The sequence below is a fragment of the Manis pentadactyla genome, chromosome 14, assembly GCF_030020395.1.
Source record: "Manis pentadactyla isolate mManPen7 chromosome 14, mManPen7.hap1, whole genome shotgun sequence".
Lineage (NCBI taxonomy): Eukaryota > Metazoa > Chordata > Mammalia > Pholidota > Manidae > Manis > Manis pentadactyla.
In genome coordinates, this window is record NC_080032.1 from 72,734,627 (window position 1) to 72,752,593 (window position 17,967).

A 17,967-nucleotide genomic window follows, 5' to 3' on the forward strand; every position below is an offset into this window, starting at 1 on the left:
GTGTGTCACCTCGAATGTCCCAAAGCTCTACAAATCTCATTTTAAAGACTGAATAATGTCATAATGTCATATCTATAATGACAGACATGCCATTGCTTACATAAGCCATTCTCCTTTTCAAAGGACATTAGATTCTTTTCCACTTTTTTCACTACTATCTGTGTCCATCATGCCATTTATTGGCACTTTATTAATTATAACTCCACCAACAATAGACAAAAGTGACTGCTTCAGCAAACCCAGGTCACCATTGAATGTTACCTTTTTCGTTTAACTTTGCTCACTTTGTAGATGAAAAACGATTATTTTAATTTACATCTTTGTTCATTTGGCCATTTTTGCCTATATTTTAGTATTTCTTCAGTTAAGTTCAAAAAGCACTTAATAAGCAAAAAATAAGTGATAGATATTAGGACTTAAACACATCATCCCTGTCTTCCAGGAAAGTTAGGTCTAGTTGTCGGCATGTTGTATTTATTTGTCAATTTAAGTGTGCATGTTACTGATGGGTGGCATTTTATAAACAAAAATTAAGGTATTAACATTTTGCCATAAGTCTAGAAAATATTTGTTCCTTCCAGTTTCTAGTTTGCCATTTATTTTATTCTTTTTACTGAACAGCCATTTGAAATTTTTATTTCTAATTTATTCCATTGCTTTGAAGTTTAGAAAGTCCTTCCTTAAAGTAATCAGAGAGGAATTAACATATACATTTGATCCATAAACAATGTGGGACTCAGGGGTGCCAATACTCTGTGCAGTGGAAAATCCACACATAAATTTTGACTCCCTCCAAATTTACCTACTAATAGTCTACTATTGACCACAAGTCTTATGGATAGCATAAATTGTCTACTAGCATATATTTTGCACACTGTATGTATTATATACTCTATTCCTACAATAAAACTAGAGAAAATACAATGTCTTTGCAAATTGTAAGTCTCCAAAAAATGTTCCAGTTTATTGAAAAAAAATCCATGTATAAGTGGACCTGCACAGTTCAAATCCATGTTGTTCAAAAGTCAATTGTATTTTCCTCTATTTTTATGGCTTTCAACTTCCTGGAGTTTTATTTTGATGTATTATGAGGTGATGCACTATTTTTTTTTTCAAAATAGATCCACGATTTATTTATTGAATATTCATTGCTTTCAGCATTAAGTAGTGATGGTCTAAGCTCTCTTATTAATCAAAATACTTTTGCAGTTGATTCTCTTGGATTTTCTAGTTATAAAGTTATGTCTCCTAAATCATGAAAATTGTTCGCTTTGACATCAGATCATAGTATTTAATATTGCCACAGTATTAAAATACTGCATCTGTGCACATATTCACACAAGGATGTCTCGATCTGAAACATGTCCGTGTCTTTTGCGACAGGAGCAGTACATCTTCATCCATCAGTGTGTGCGACTGATGTGGGTGAAGAAGAAGCAGCGGCTGTGCATCAGTGATGTCATCTATGAGAATGTCAGCAAGTCCTAGCGCAGAGCTCAGAGCAGTAAGCAGAGAAGGGCCCACTGTGCACATCCTGCCTTAGAATATTGGAAGGGGCGTGATGACGTACAACAAAAGGCGGCAGCAGCCGCCAGTACCCACTCTGACCCCACGGAGATGGTCACTGGGAGGTGGTCACGGGGAAGGACAAACACCATAGCAGATCTCAGAGCTTCAGTGCATCTTGGTTGGTGGGTGTGACATGCAGAAGCTTCAGTAACTCGTGATGGCTTGAAATCCTTTCCCTCCACCCCTGAACCTTAAGGCACTCCGATATTGGATCTGCACCTGTAATAGCAGCATAGTACCATCCAGCAATATTTATCTAGATATTTTGTGCCAATATTTTGTTGATTACAAGGGTTGCCCAAGGGGTTACATGAGCTGGAGCGGACTTCCCAGAGAAGAAAAGCAATACCGACAAGAGCCTCATGGTAGAGAGTTTAGAGATACCTTGATCTCATCCATCTGTGAGCACTGACTTGAGAACTTCATGAAAACATTAGTAACGTATTCAATGCCTTGTGCTCATATTTTGACTAGAATATCAGATTTTGGAGGTACGAGTAATCTTAGCTGAAATAACAAATAATGTTCCAATTAAACTCAGTAAACAGTGTGGAATGTAACTGTGTACTGAGGAATGGGATAAGGGGCATGGACAGGATGCGGAGGGGACAGAGGTGCATTGTGGGAGAAGTGTGGAAGGATAGATAGCACAGGGACCAATGGGTAGGTGGGCCAGGATTAACCTTCTGCCTTCACATCCATCACGAGACACAAAGCACCAGGAGGCAGGAAGGATAAAGGATAAGGAAAGACAGACATATGTGCAGAGAGAAGGAAAGACATTTATAAGGACTCAACAGAGAAGTATGCACAATATACCCATGTCCGTATGGGCTGTGGGGTTGAGTGTAAAGAATCTAGGGGTAGAGTCAGGAGGACATGGCTGCACAGCCAGCCACAGTGCTGTGGACTTTACCCTTCCAGGCTGCTACTCACTCTCTCTCTCCCATTCACAGGACAGGACCACGATGTACGTCCATCCTCACTTGCTTCTGAGTTTTTTAGGGGCTCTGGCAGCTGTTTCGCTAAAAAGAGCCCCTGCTTTGTAGTATGTGGCCAAGGAGATCATTTCTCTCATAGGAGCAGCAGGAAGACTTAGCCTTAAAGAGCCTGCAGTGTCTTTGGACTCTTTCACTTCTGGACTTTTAATAAAGGACCAAATTCAACTGAACACCACAAAGGTCCAGACACTCTATGAAGGGGAGGAAGCGCAGCACTTCCGAAGAGTTTCCTTCATCCTTTGCTGGCTGGGCTGAATTTTTCGTTGTCCTTGTTGTTTAAGTGCAATAATTTTTGTATATGTGTGATTTTATCAGAAAACTGAGTTGTGTTCTGCCCACACCGTCGATCAAGCCCTAGCCCAGGAAGGAACAGACATTATCAGAATCGAATCATACCTCACTGCCAGCAAGAGGCATGGCCACACATGAGGAAAGCGTCGTCCTGCTTCAAGGAATCGGACCAGCGGTATCTGTCTCTGCTATTAAGCTACTGGATCAGGAGTGGGGAGGGTGGATGGGGGAGAAAAGTGGGTCCTGCCCACAAATCAACTGCTTATTTTTCCCAAATATGAACAGCTGTACATCAGCTTCCAAGTAGAGTAGAAAAAAATATTTAAGTCTTAATTGTTCTAGTTCTTGATGGCTTTCGTCTCTATTAAGGGTTAAGTGTTTCTTCCCAGGCCTTCTTGGACTAATGTCACTATCCAGGTTCTTTTTCAACACACCAGATCTGGTTCAGGAGAGTTTGAAGTCTGACTCTTCAGACTCCATTGCTGTCTGAGCAATCTTGGTGCCTATGCATTCCTTTTTCTGTTAACCTGCATACAGGTGAAAGCTGTTTCTTGGAGAGCTATTTGCTGTGAAACACACCTCCTTCCCCTCAAAGATCTGGAAATTTCTGAAGTTATGGTGATGAACTGAAGCTACTTTTTGGGGTAATATCATCAGGTGTCTCTATGGTTCCAATGGAGATTTCTTTCTTTTTTTCTTTCTAGTTGTCAGTTTCATTTTAACCAGTGTAACTAGTAACAGGCTATTCTTTGAATTTTGTATACTTACAGTACATGACTGTGTATTGTGACATGAATGCGGTCAAAATGGACACCGAAGGCATCGTGCAGCCTATCTCTTAGTGTCACTTCCTGAGAAATAAGACGTGATGAAATGGATATACAGAGGAAAAATTGGGGGTTGAAAGTAAACCCAAGCTGGCTGCTTCACTGTGGCAATGTGTCCTGAGCCCTCTTTGTGCATCTGATCGTTGCCCCTCGCCCTGGCGTCCCTCTGATCCCGATCATCTTCACAAAGCTACATAAATAGGATCAGCTTAATATTTTATCAGGAACCCAAGTGATAGGGAATGATGCCAGGTGAACAGCTCTGCACCCTGCTGTCTTCTGTCACTGAGAAGGCCTGGCCACAGCAGACCTTGGCATGGTTCTTGGCAGGATCTGGCCAGCGAGGCTCAAGTTCACCCACGGGGGGACAGCAGAGGACGTCCATGCCCACCAGATTAACAGCCTGGGCTCCGAAGGGAATGTCCGTTCTACTCACCTCCCTTCCTCCCCTTCTCACCTCTCTGCTGCCACCTCCTTCTCTTCTCACCCCCACCTTTATTTGTCCTGTAAGACATGCTAATAGTGTATCACCCGTTCTCAGGAACACACATGGCCAAAGGAAGGTGGCAAATGTGTGACATCCGTAGATCTTCACAGACAGACAGGTCCGGAGTGAAGTGTGCAAGCACAGACGAGCTGATGAGGTGCGTGGGGAAGCTGGAGTCCACTTACAGGTTTTGTACACTTCCCCTAAAACTTAAAGCACTTCATCAATATTTCACGTTTTTCCTGAGCACCCCTTCCAGGTAAGGATCAAATAGTACCAGACTAATTTTCCCCAAAGAGAAGATGAGGCATCCCGAGTTTAGACTGAAGAGTCAGAGTCGAGACTACAGAGCGGTCACCATAAAGCGCTCCAACGGGGCACTGCAGCAGGGCCCCCCGGCCACCCCCCTGTTCTCTGACATGCTGCTCCTGCAAGTGGAGAGCTTCCGGTAGGAAAGCATCAGAAAACGTGGGTTTTAATCCCAACAGATGGCTTTGGGGTTTATCTCTCCCAGTTTCAGCTAATAAACTGTAGAAATGCCCATGGAGTGCCCCGTATTTTGCAGGTATAAAGAGTATCAGATGTGGTAATTCACCCATAGCTGTTCTGAATCTCATTCTTTCATGTACCCCAAGGCCACTCGAACCAGCTGCATTTCCACCCCAGCACAACAAGCACCCAGAGGGGAGGCTGCCAACACCTCTGCATTATTAATTAGGGTTTAAAAAAATCATTTGAATATTGCTTCCTTTTACTGATCATGGAGACATTAGCACATGCAATTCACAATGGCCTACGGGACACACAGAGCAGAAGACTTTAGAATCACAAAATATTTAACTTTGAGTCCTATTGAGATCAAATTCCTTGGCTGCAAAAGTCACTTTCTGAAATTGAGAAACAACCGTTAGGGTCTTATGTATAAATTTAGTATTTAACACCATTATATCCATCACTCTGCATGTTACGATTTTATTTAACTTGGAAAGGAAACAGAGTGATAGATAACATCTTTTCTGGACAGGCTTCTAATTTAGGGTTTACTGTTTTCCACCACAAAGTCAGTGTTGCCACCCCCTAATTTAAAATTGGTAGTAAGATTTTTTTAATCACTTATAAAATCTATTTAATCTCCTGTAAAATATTTAGTCAGATTTTATAATGTCCCTTCTTTTCTGAAAGCTGTCCCTGCCTCCAAAACACGATCCATCTCTCAGAGAAGCTACAGTGTCAGCGGGTAGCAGGGGCTGAAGGGTTGGATCTCAGTCTTTTGCAGGCCATATGATAGCTGCTTGCTGGAGGGTTGGCCCTTAGCCAAGGAGTTAAAATTACTGAATCCAATCTCTAAGAGCCAAAATCCTCCCTGCTTTCTAGCAAGGAGGCTTTCCTTTCCACCAGGAAACATCCAATGTAATGTGCTTCAGATTAGCTGGCTGGTTTCCCAGCTCCCCGATTTCTGGCCTGATCCTTGGCATAAGGTTGGAGCCCAGAGGCCATGCCCAGGAGTAAATATAACATGCACGTTGGTTAAAGGGATATAAAGCAACAAAAACGTAACACCTGCAAACTCCTCCCCCTGGTTTTAAACAGCCCCATTTGGATGCCCTGAAAGGACTCCTGAGCTGGACGCCTGGCCTTCCAGAAAAGCAGGATTTGTGTTTCCCATTTCAGTCGATGCTTCTCACCAAGTCTGATCTGGGTGGGTCACTCGATTAAAGATGCAGCCCAGTGCTCAGCTCCGGGAGCTTTATTATGAAGGACATGAACGAACTGAAGGTTGTCCAGGGCAGAGTCCCCGGGGCTGTGAGCAATGTGGAAAACAAGTTACAGTTACAAGACCTGGGACAAGTGGGGCTGTGAAGCCTGGAGAAAAGGAAGAGGCATTCATTCATTCAATCATTCACTCAACAAATGTCTGTTTATCTAATCATGTTGAACGAATGAATGAATTAGCCAGTGGAAGATTCCTCCACTGCTTGCGATATGCTAGGCACTGTGTGGGCATGAATTGTGCCACATGCTGACTTTTAAAAATACGTTATGGAATCAGAGTTGCATTGTTGGAAGGGCCAAGAACAGTCTGCCTACCTCCTGTTGGACAGAACCAACTGTAAGTGGCTGGAAATGTAGCCCCAATTGCTCTATGAGGTCTGCAGCAAACATGAGTCAATGTTTGAGTGTTTTTCACTTCTTTATCCCAGAATATTGTCAATGCATGTTCCACAATTCCTAGCAGTCAAGGTAACGGTGTCGCACTTTTTGTCCGATGACTTAGAGAATAGGAACACCGGGTACTCATCATTTTTGTTACTCATCGGTCATCACAGATCCTGACGTGGTCCCTCTTGCTTGATGAGAATCACCAAGCTGGCCCACTCTCCTGTCAGAACAGGATCCCCCTCGGCCACGTGCCTGGCAGACAGCCAGTTCTTTTCTGTGGGTACTTTCAGTGTGTAGAATCACCACCTCCCGAGACAGCTCAGGCCCCTTCTTTCTTAGAAAGTAGGTCCTTCTTTTGTTTACACATCTAAGGGCCTTACTAACATTAAGAATGCATGAGTCTATGCCTCTCGTGATTCTAGGAGGAAAGCCCACATCTGCTTTCCCATCTTGGTAAAGGGCGGGTGCCGTGTGCCTCCCACTGCCCAGGGATGCTTTGAACAGAGACCTGGTTTCAAAGCTTTCAGTTTGAGAAATAGTACATTTCTAACCCTGTAAGAAAATCATTTATCTGCTCAACATCCCATACCAGGCACCATGGAAGGGGCTGGGGCCATGAGGATGGACGAGACAAGGCTTTTGCTTCAAGGAGTTTACATTCTGGTAGGGCAAGTCAGAAGTGAAACCAAGGGCAGCAGAGCGTCACAGATGCTATGATTGAAATACACAGCACACCCAGTGTGGGCCCAAGAGGACAGGTGTTTTCTTCTGGAAGGGTCAAGGACTCTACTGCCACATGAAGAATATGAGTGCGGAACGCTCATTCTGGCCCTGAGCGAGCATTCATCACACGCCCAGTGCCGCAGTCACCACAGCCTGGGTGGGGGAACCTCCAACCTTGCCTTCTGAAACCTTTTTTCCTGGCTGACTCCCAAGTGACCGTTTCTTTCCAGGCCTTCTCAGACAGCTCCAGCTCATGTGTTATTCAGCAGAATGCAATGGATTTACTGTTACTGCAGACCTCATAGAGCAATTGGGGCTACATTTCCAGCCACTTACACAGTTGGTTCTGTCCAATGGGAGGTAGGCAGATGTGGTAGACTCCAATCTCTGGCCCCTGGCCCATGAAAATCTCCCAGGAGCGACCTTCCATCTGCCTCGTTCTCTCTCTCTGCCCATCAGTCTACCTCCCTACCTATCATCTATTATATCTATATATCAATTTACTTGTCTATATCTATCTATTGATTGATCATCTCCAGATGCCAAAAAGGTAGGAGGAGGCTGGGTCCCTGAGTCACCACCTGGAGGAGGAATACCTGCCTGCACTGGCCCAGATGTGATCAAGTAACACATTTCTACTGTGCTGCCCCTGCAAGTCTGGTATTGTCAGCTGTGGAGGTCAGCCTGCCCTTGACTAATACGGCAGCAGGACAGCCTTTACAATGTTGTGCGGTCACAGTTGTAGTGGGAGTTTTCAGGGCTATGGTATGTGATGACCCAACAGAATTCCCAGAAGATGGGCTAAAGATGAAACAGAGCACAACAAGGTTAACCAATGCAAACACAGGCTCAGGAAAAGGTCAAAAGAGCAATGGTGGTTCTTTTAATAAATAAACATTTTTTTTTGCAGAAATACATGCACTTTTCTCCTGAAGTGGTTTTCCTCCAAGTGAGCTCCCTTCTTCTCTTTTTTTGTTGTCCCTTTCTGCACCCTATAAAAGACCATTGCTTAGCTTTTTTATTAGCTTTAAAAAAATTTTTTTTAAGCTTTAAATGAGCTATTAGTGACTCAGAACACAGCCCTGGGGTCCTATGAACAACAGACCTCACAGTGGTTTCATATCAGTAAAAATCCGAAGTCACAGGAGGCCATGGGGCTTGGCATGTGGGGGATGCCGAGTGAGCCAGGCCTTTGCCTTGTGTGTGTCATGGTGAGTTCCAGCAAGTTCAAAGCCGGCTGACCCAAATACTTTTGTTCAGTTCTAAGAACACCCAAAGTGTAAAGGGCTGTTTCAACTCAGAATAGTTAACTGCAATCATTATTACCTTTACAAATACAGAACAGAATGGTCTCAGAGGGGTTCCTTCATGTCCCAAACCAAACTAGATCACACCCTCCCTTCACCAGTGCAGGGCCCAGCAGGGCAGCAAGCGGTTTAGAACAAGGGACTGTGCAGGGAGAGACAACCTGAGACTGTATGCCTGACGTGACTCAGCCTTCTCATCTGTGACTGGACAGAGTGATGGGAGCTTTGTCTCGGGGCTTCGAGAAGATAAAAAAGATAACATGCATAAGGGGCTGAAAACAATATCTGGAAAAACTTAGTATATGGCAGGCTCCCCAGGACAAGGAATCCTCCTGAAGTCTCACATCTTGGAATTCTTGGGTAGAGACTAGAGGCTCGGTGTGAGCAGGCACCACTTGTGAACACCACTCAATCCCTCTGGGAACCGTTTCTCTGCTCGAAGGAGTAAGAAGAGCTTCCTTCACGGGTTGCATTAGGGTTAAAGATAAAGCCCTTGGCGAGGTGCCTGGTGGTTTGTGGACGTAACTGTTTTGAGTCCCGACAGCCAGTGCTCTGACAGTAGCAGTGTGCCCCTGAGGAGACACCTACTATCTCTGAGCCTGAATGTCCCCACAAAACGCAAAGTAACATCTACCTTGTGGAGTTGTGGTAAAACTCGGGCATGGGAGGTAAAGCACTAGCCAGGGGCCTGGCAGGGTCAGCATGGAATACATGCTCTGTGAGCCTCCAAATCTCTCTCTCAGCACGTTCAGACTAGCAAACCCTCCCACTCATTCCTGCACCAAGACATCTCCAGAGGCAGCATGCCCAAGTGCCCCCGTGAGCCCCGCGGGCACAATGACCATGAGTCTGCTGTCCACGAGGCCTGCTCCCCTGAGCAGCTGTAACACCCTCCATTGTAGGTGCTGCTCCGTGAGAGGCCTCATCTGCACACACGTGTCTGATGGGATGGGAAGCTCAGTTTGACAAATGCTAAAAGAAATGAGAAGCATCCGGGCAACTCCAGATTTGCAGGAATTTTATTTGCATTTTGTAAATCCATTGCTACTGTCACCAAGGCATGAAATAACAACAGCCATTTCTTTTTTTTTCTCCTCCTATTGCTGCAAGACAACTGAACTACCTAAATGTCTCAGTTCTGCCCTATAACAAGATCGGTTGCAGAGAGGAGGCAATAAACTAAGTTCTTTGTGTTTTTTTCCTGATGTAAAGCATGTCATCACTGACTGGCCACAGGTCACTGGGTTGCCTTAAGTTGTTAATACCTTAGACCTTCTCACATCGTAAAGGGCTCTATTTTGTTCCCGAGACAACAGATCCTGACAATTGTTTTAGCCTGTGGCTCGGTAGCTCTGCTCCTTTCATTCATTCACTAGTACAAATCGAACTGGTCCTTTGACCACATGCCTCCAAGGAGTTACGACTGCTGGACAAACCACACCACAGATAAATGTGAAGAAAACGTGTATCTATTCCTGGTTCTGGCCTGTCTATCACAGGGAAGACTGGGCCCAGGATCAGTAAATTTTTGCCCTTATATTGGCATCTTATGTAATTTCTACTCCAGAGCATAAATGGGCAACTATAAGAGGATGCCCGAAGGCAAGTTTCTTAACGAACCAAAGTGGTGCTTTGAAAGGGGTGGGCAGCCATCTGAAATTCCCCAAAGATGTGACAGTCGAGACCAAGGACTGAATTTCATGGTTGAATTGTCACCTTGCAGGGATTGGCTCCCAGTCCTTCACATTCTCCTGCGAAGGTCTGCTTGGAGGAGAGATCTATGGGGCCTGGAGCAGCAATTTCCAAATAAGGCTCCAACCCTCTTCTGTGCTGCCTCAAGAGAGACTCTGATTTCACCTATGTTTATGCAGTGTATTATATACTTTTCATGTTTTTAAAAAAATGCTTTTTCTGCTTAAAATTACTTTATAAATTGACCTATCCTATCTGACAGAAAAGATGATTTTCAGGATACACGGAAGTCCAAGAGTTGAGTCCAAATGTAGTAGTTCCACTTACTGTGACTTTGTACCAGCCACTTAACTTATATCTGAGTTCCAATGTCCTCATCTGCAAAGTGGGGATGTGTATGAATGTTCTCAGCACCCCAGCTCAGTCCTTGTTTTCTTTTCCTTTAAGATGGGATGGGAGGGCAAAAGGCTGGAGCATATGATGCCAGCTCAGAGCAAGAAACTTTGAAACAGGACAAGCTGTGGGAGACCTAGAGATATTATCTGAAAGACCCTGTGTGCTCATCTTGGGCGATGACAGGAATGATAGAAGTTGGAGAAATTATGTTCCACCCACAACCTGGCTTGAGAGACAAGACTGACTGCTCCAGGGCTGCCCCAGGCAGCCCAGAAAAGCAGCAGGAAGGGGCCAGGCACCTGAGACCACAGGAAGGAAGGAAAGAGCCCACGGGACCAGCCTGGACCAGGACTGTCTGGGTCTGGCAGGAGCCCTGGGTCACTGCCCACCTCTTCCCAGCACCAAACTGAAGGAAATGCACTTGAGGCTCATCAGAAAGAGTCATCTGTCACAGTATCCCAATTGATTCAGTATTTCAGATTCAAGACCTCAGTTTGGTGAGGTCTCCACCCAACCCCAACGCAGCTTCTGTAAATTTAATTTTCGAAAACAAGTGAATCTCAAAATTTCCTACAAGTTTTCTTAAAGAAAAGTATGGAAGGATGAGTTTTAAGTGACTAGATTTTTCTCTCACACTAGCTTCCCATGACTCAGTGCCTCTTAAGGGTAGAGGGAAAGCAATGCCTTTTATAAGCAGTACAAGAAAAATCTTTGGGATAAGGAAACTCCCCAGCTCTTTGCTTGGGGACAAATCCCCACCTGCAGGGCAGGAAGCTAGGACATGAGGAAAGCAAGTGAGTCCTGCAGAAATGAGGAGGCAAAGACCAGAGTTTAGGGGACTGGATGTGGGTGGAATTTCTAAAGAAGGACACCAGAGTGGAGGCATTTATGCAGAGAATGGCCACAGAAATGTGTGACTAAATCCACCTAGTTCACGTGGGGCAACATTTTCCACTGCTTACGAAGACTGGCCACTACATGGCTCAGAACAGAACAGTTACCAGAGGTAGCTGTGTGGGTGACCTTAGAGACCCAGCCCAGAAAAAGTGAAGAGACCTGGTTAACATTGTTTAACACCCTGGCCGTCCAACTAAGATACAAAAACTGCTCTTGAGAGGTACAGACAGTGCCCCAAATCAAGCCCTGACCAAACCTACTGAGAAGAGAAAGTTGGCAGATACAGTTGTGTCATGAGGAGACCTCATAAAACACATTGAGTTTGCCATGATCATCCTGACAAAGCTTAAAACCAAAGCTATACATGTTGAAAGTGATCAGCCAATATAGAATTGCTTGCTAGAACAAGAATAAATATTCTTCAGAGGAAGACACCATATATTCTAGAATATCTGTAACATATCTGCAATGCCAAGTATATAATTAAAAAATTACTACCCATGCAAAGGAAGAAGAAACTCGGGTCCCAAAAAAACAATCAACAGAAGCTGAGCTTGAGATGGCCCAGATGTCAGACTTATCAAATAGATTATACGGTGACCTTTATGTGTTACAGAGATAAAAGTTGTTCGAAGAAGTAAGGAGAATATTATTTTAATGAGTGAACAAAGTCTCAGCAGAGAAATGGAAGTTTAATAAAAGAATGAAATGTAGACCCTTAAGCTGATCAAGGGCAATCATTGAAAAGAAAAAACCCTCTTTTCAAATCTACATCTTTATTCTTCTTTGTGGTCTGGGGCTTTGCCAAGTGTGTGGACAACAGATTCTGCCCAAAGAGTGTGCTGCAGAGATAGGAAGCTTAGAGGGGGCACGAGGGCCCTTCTCCCTCCTGTCTACCTCTCGTTCCTCCCCACAGCAGCCTGACCCTGCTGCTTCTCTCTCCGAGCAGTGATTCCCAGTAGGTTGCAGTTATGTTTGCTTGTGTTTCACCAGTCCCAGAAGCAGACTCATCGTGCCCTCTCAAATGCCAGTACCAGCTGGCTGGCATGCTCTCCTCCCAGGTCCAGGTCTCAGCCCCACGGATTTGCTGAGCTGTTTTCTCGGCTGGATTTTTTTTCTGAATTCCTGCGGCAACTGTTCTACCTTCTCAAAGGTTGATTTGCCAGCTCTGGGGTCTTTCCTCCAAACTTCTCAGACACCAAACTCCTTAGGTGTCTGGACCTAAACTCTGTAGTGTCACCCCCTCAAGAGTCTAAGTTTCGGGGGTCCCAGCCCTCCTCTTTGTTCCCACAGCCCTGAGGGGGGGATCTGCTCCCAGCAATTACTGTCTCTGTGGTATTTTCCTTTGGAATTTTATAGCATAAAGACATAAACTAGACTGATTCTTTTAATATTAGATATGCTACATCATGCTCAGGTTATTTTAATTCTTCCATCTTGTTTTCTTTTGTCTTATTTCTACATTTTCAGAGGTTTTCGAAAAGGGCTGTTATAAATGTGTGTGTGTGTTTACAGAATAGAAAAGATCTCCAAGAATTCTTTATTATTCTCAAGTTTGCTTCATTTTGTCTAAGGGGCAGTTTATGGAGAGACTGCGAAATAGGGCTGAGAGGCTCCCACATCCCTCATGATTCTGGGATCATCAGACGCTAAGAAGTTGTTTCCACACCTATAAAATACAGCTCACAGATGTTACCATAGGTATTTAAGAAAGCATTTCTGGGGCGTAACCACAAGTGCTATATACATTTATTTTTACTACTGGGACCAACTGTGACTACCTGGAGAAGGGAAAGATGATGAAATACGAGGGGTGAAAAGAGGAACACCCAAAGAAAGTGCTCTAGATGCTTCTACCAGCTCTGAAATATACTGGAAATCAGTTTAAAAAAAAAAAAGAGTGGGCCTCTGTTTTTCTCATTCCACTCAACTCTGATCCCCAGTCTACATACCAAAGAGACCTTTTGCAAATGAGACAGAAGCCATTTATTAACATACAGCAAATACTGTTTATTGTAGACTTTCCAGCTGACTCGTGTGAAAAAGGCACTATGAAAATTAATGAATCTAGATAATCTCTAAATGGATTTATGTTAAAATATACAACATTCTTACATAACATCTGTTTTATATATGTGAAATAACATAACATTTAATGACAAAAATCGTGTTTCCAAAAATAACATTTGTTGAAGGTTAAGTATCTTTCTTTTCTCTATCTAGAATCTTTCACAGGATTAAAATATGTGTAGGTTACATGTTTATTACCAGAAAAACTTGACACAGAGAAACACATAAAATGGCCCCAATTTCCTTTTAATTACTTATATCAATATTCAGAACTGAGGCTTCATTAAGCAAAATACTGTAACGCACACCAACGCAGGCTACTTCGTGTGACAGATTTTCAATGCATATGACCTCTTTTCCACTTGTGCTTTCTCCTCTAGAAGAACACGGTATAGCTACTAAGCAGAATATAAACAAAATCAGAATACAAGCTATACAAGGAACTGTGGCCGACAGAGCCATGATAGACAAAGGAATGTCTCGGGAATGCCCCATAGGTTTGTATTTGCATGTCCAAGGCCTTGCTGTATTTACATTTTATTAAATGTTTTGATTTTTTTTTTTAAACTGTTGGCATTAAGAACTTGAAATAAATCTAAATATGCTATCACTGAGTATGTCAAAGGAGAGACCTACGTGAACAGAGTCCAGCCTAAAGCAAGCTGCACCCTTAAGGACAGATACGATAGTCACAGGCAAAATCGGAACAGTTTACATTTTGAATCATGGGCTATATCTTCGTTTTGTTGCCATAAATAAATTCACTGCTTGTCAATAACAAAAGAACAAAAAAACGCCTGATGAGAGGTACATTGAGATGGGGGTGAAATAATTAATCCAATAAAGGATTACTCACCTTGGTAAAGTAGGCAAAGTTATTTCCCAGGGTCAAAACATTCTTTAAAAATTGTTTTCAGTTTTATTAAAAATAATGGGCCCAGAAGCAAGTCCTGTGCTTATTTATGTCTTCATTGTTTCTTTATGGCCATAAATTAAGTGTACCGAGAAATAAGACATTCCCTTCATGGCTTCTTACAACAAAGCACATTGGAATAATGCCAAAAATTTCAATGGAGTTTAAAAACAAACACATTAGTGACTGCTTCCCTCATCAAAAGATTCCACTCCTGAATCACTAGCAGCAGCACTGATTTTTTCCTGTCGTCTTCGCATGATTTCTTGCAGCTCAGAGCTGCCACTGTTATCCTGAAAAATGAACAGGGTTCAGATGAGATGGTTACTGGTTTGTGCAGGCTACCGGTCAGGAGACGAAATGGCTTAGGGTAAAAGATCTTTGTGGTTTTTTCTTAATATCACAGAAGTGATGCATCTGGACTTCACTAATGTATCACATTAATAATTTTTTCATTTGTTAACTGTCTTAAGGCAATTCATTCACCATGCCTTTCACTTGAACACGATCAAGATAAATCAGTACTGCATGGGGGAATGCTCTGGATTCCCTGGGAGAAAGAACGTATGTGTGCAATGAGCATAGTACGATAGTAAATTATTAAATTTAGGTATTTAGGTCAAGCAAGATACTCATCTGCCTTTAGGGGATTCTAATCAGGCCCAAAGACTGGGTTCGGAACACACCCAGTTCCCTCCACAATCTGGCTCTCTGACAGCATGTCAGCTGTTCTTCCCAAGCCCTCGCTACAGTCCCTGGGCAGCCTCCTTATTCTGCTCTCCTCAGTGCAAGTAACACAGGCAGGAATCAGGAAGAAGAACTAGATGCAAAAGAAGGGGTGGGGGCAGAGGGCTGAGGAAGAGGAAGAACCCCAGGTTGTCAGTCTCTGCCTCAAGTCCCTTCCAGAGGAACAGAAGCAAGGACAGGAGGAAGTGGGAGGTGTGAGCAAACGACAATGATAGGCAGTCTGCTTTCAGAAATTCTAGGCATATGGAACTTTCTATCATACCCTTAAGATGTAATTTATACACTCTGAATAAAATTAGAATGTATAATGGTAAAAAACTGCTTCAGAAATATATAACCTTTATTCAACATACAGGAAGCCTAATATAGAGCCCCCAAGATCAACCTAATATAGGAAAAATTTCCAAGGAGATCAAATTTCTCCTAGACCTAGTTACAGCATGGTATGCATGAAGCTATTTTACTCTCACTTATACAACTGTTGAATTTAGATAATATACCTGTTAGAGATAATTATGTATGAATTTCATGCCAAAGCCTATATCCTTTCATTTGACTCCAAGTATAATTTCATGAAAGCTATTAAGAGCTGCGAGATGTAATGGCTAGAAACTATTACCCTTACGCAGCCCATTTTAAGTAGAGCAGGGTATTGGAGGCTTAAATATATCCAATCTGGAGAACATTTATTCTCCTCTTTTCATGCAGACAACTATGACTAAATAGTTACACTTCAGGGCTCCCGATTTTCAATGACCCCCACCTAATATTTTCCCTCTGATTATTCAGGTGTATAACCAGGCCTAAGACACAGAGCCAGGGTTTTAAGACCTGATAATCTGTAACCTACTAGAATCTCCAAGCTAAACAGTTAAGGACCGCAAGAGTTCTGGCCTCTATTTGCTCACTTAGAAGCAAACTGACCATTACTGTCTGAAAACTAAAATTCTATCATATAAAAACTAAATATAAAATTTATATGCACTAAAGTAGTTAATGCACTTAAAATAAGAACATCAGGCTTTTCACGGATGTCCAAAAGCATATGCTCAAACTTTATGTTACATGAGCATTTACAATATATTAATCTCCCTGCAAATGGTCACTGATGGTCAACAGTGACCAACTACCAAAGTGGAGTCGAATTTAACAATTTCTCTTTTGTTCTATAATATGAAAGAGAAACTGACCAATGTGGACATACACAGTTGATTTAGAGCTTTCAGTCTGCATTCCACACTCTTGACTAATGCAGAAAAAAACCCCCTTTGATCGCCAAGTCATACCTCCAATGCAGTTTTCTGAACAGTGATTTGGTTAAAGACTCTGGCCCCTTCAGGGCAGACTGTCCTCAGTTCATCTTTATTGAGAGAGAAAAGCTGGGCACCATTTAATACTCCAAGACTATTGACAGTCCTAAAAAAAAAAAAAAATGAAGGAAAAAGAAATAGAGCATTAAAAATATTGTCTGGGAAAAAAACAAAAGAGAAACATTCTGGTCTTCCTATAACCTCTCTTTTGCAAGTGTTCCACACCCTGGAACTCTTATAAATGGTTCTACACTGCTTACTCAGGGTCATGACGAGGGACTTTTATGATGACCGTTCAGCTATATAAGCTAATTGATTATGAAGAAGCAAAAAGGAGCCAACTGGTTTGAGCATCGTTATTGTTTAGTGCCAATTCCTTGAAATTTGGTGGTTCATAGGAGGAGCAGACAATTTTCCAGGAACCGGGCAATTGGCTAACCAGTGTATCTCATTTTTCAGTCATGTCAGGTAAGTGAGTTTATAATATTCAAGTTCTCTTGAATATGTACTATTTAAACAGTTCATTGTCTCAAATACAGATAAATGTTTACACATTCTCAGATTAGAGATGAACAGAATCTTTACCTGAACTTACTAAGGGCCAAGCTCCATTAGAATATGATGATCTACGATAGTGTTAGCTCTTTTTCATTTGCCTGACGGTCTGTATCCTGCAGCAGAAGGAGAGCGTCTGCTCCATGTCCTTTAGGGTCCGGGGAGTCTAGCTCAGCACAGTCTTACTGAGGGAGAAAGAAAGCTACCGGCCTCAAAGCTGCTGATGGTCCACTTAATGGACCAATGATGAAATGCCACCACAATCCAGGAAATGGGGTGCCATCAAATGAGAGTCATTTCTACTTCCCATTGCTTTTTAGCTATGAATAGCTACAGTCATTTGCTCAGCACGGAACAAGTGCAGTTTGGGCTTTCCCGTTTCTTAAGAGTCATCTGTGACATCTTGGGGACCAAACCGAAAACAGTGCGTGTTTCACGCTCGCAACTGTAATGTACCCCAGAGACTTACACAGGGCTGAACCCCTTTGACTGCAACCACGTCTTCACATCCTCCGGTGTGGAGTCATAAGTGATATTGATAACTGGCACGCTCTGCCGCGGCACGTGGAACTTCTTCTGGGCCGCACTGCGCCCGATGGTCAGTCTGTGAATGAGCTCATCCTGCACCTCCTCCATCTGGGATTTCCTTCCTGGGCACCAACATGGAATAGGTTATTTTGGAAAACCCCCAACGTCACTCTCCAGAACCCCAATGCCACTCATCCTTGAACCCCAATAGGATTTATATCGAGGGTTCTGGCCATCTTTCCTCACTTTCACCCTCACCCAGAATAAATTCCATGATCTATTACTAAACTCACTCTCTGGCTCTTCTCCTCTCTCTTCATTGTATTCATCTGACAAAACCCCAACTCCTGTTAAAGCGAACATTCTGCTTATCCTGTGCCGGCACCTGCCCACTGAGTATAACACAACGATGCTGAGAAGCTCATGTTCGGTTCATGAATAGAAACCTCACCTGGGCTGTTAATGCTCCCTGACAATCACACATTTCCTTAGGC

General features: G+C 43.1%; 2 protein-coding genes across 8 annotated transcripts in view; one reads left to right on the top strand and one right to left on the bottom strand.

Annotated features, from left to right (window-relative positions):
* PTPRO (protein tyrosine phosphatase receptor type O) overlaps positions 1-3,995 on the top strand; it is a 229,889-nt gene extending 225,894 nt beyond the window's left edge. The window contains exons 24-25 of one of the 3 annotated variants that reach the window (XM_036909013.2): positions 1,384-1,504; positions 2,526-3,989. In XM_036909013.2, coding sequence (XP_036764908.2) covers positions 1,384-1,488 — 105 coding nt within the window. In that variant the 3' untranslated portion in view covers positions 1,489-1,504; positions 2,526-3,989. Of the gene's footprint in view, positions 1-1,383; positions 1,505-2,525 lie in introns of all 3 variants that reach the window. The other 2 variants (XM_036909009.2, XM_036908994.2) reach the window with 2 other exon arrangements.
* Positions 3,996-13,335: 9,340 nt separating this feature from the next.
* EPS8 (epidermal growth factor receptor pathway substrate 8) overlaps positions 13,336-17,967 on the bottom strand; it is a 183,301-nt gene continuing 178,669 nt past the window's right edge. For all 5 annotated transcript variants that reach the window (XM_036908960.2, XM_036908969.2, XM_057491987.1 and 2 more), the window contains 3 exons: positions 17,415-17,595; positions 16,367-16,496; positions 13,336-14,626 (listed from right to left, as the gene is read on the bottom strand). In XM_036908960.2, coding sequence (XP_036764855.2) covers positions 14,513-14,626; positions 16,367-16,496; positions 17,415-17,595 — 425 coding nt within the window. In that variant the 3' untranslated portion in view covers positions 13,336-14,512. The remainder of the gene's footprint in view (positions 14,627-16,366; positions 16,497-17,414; positions 17,596-17,967) is intronic.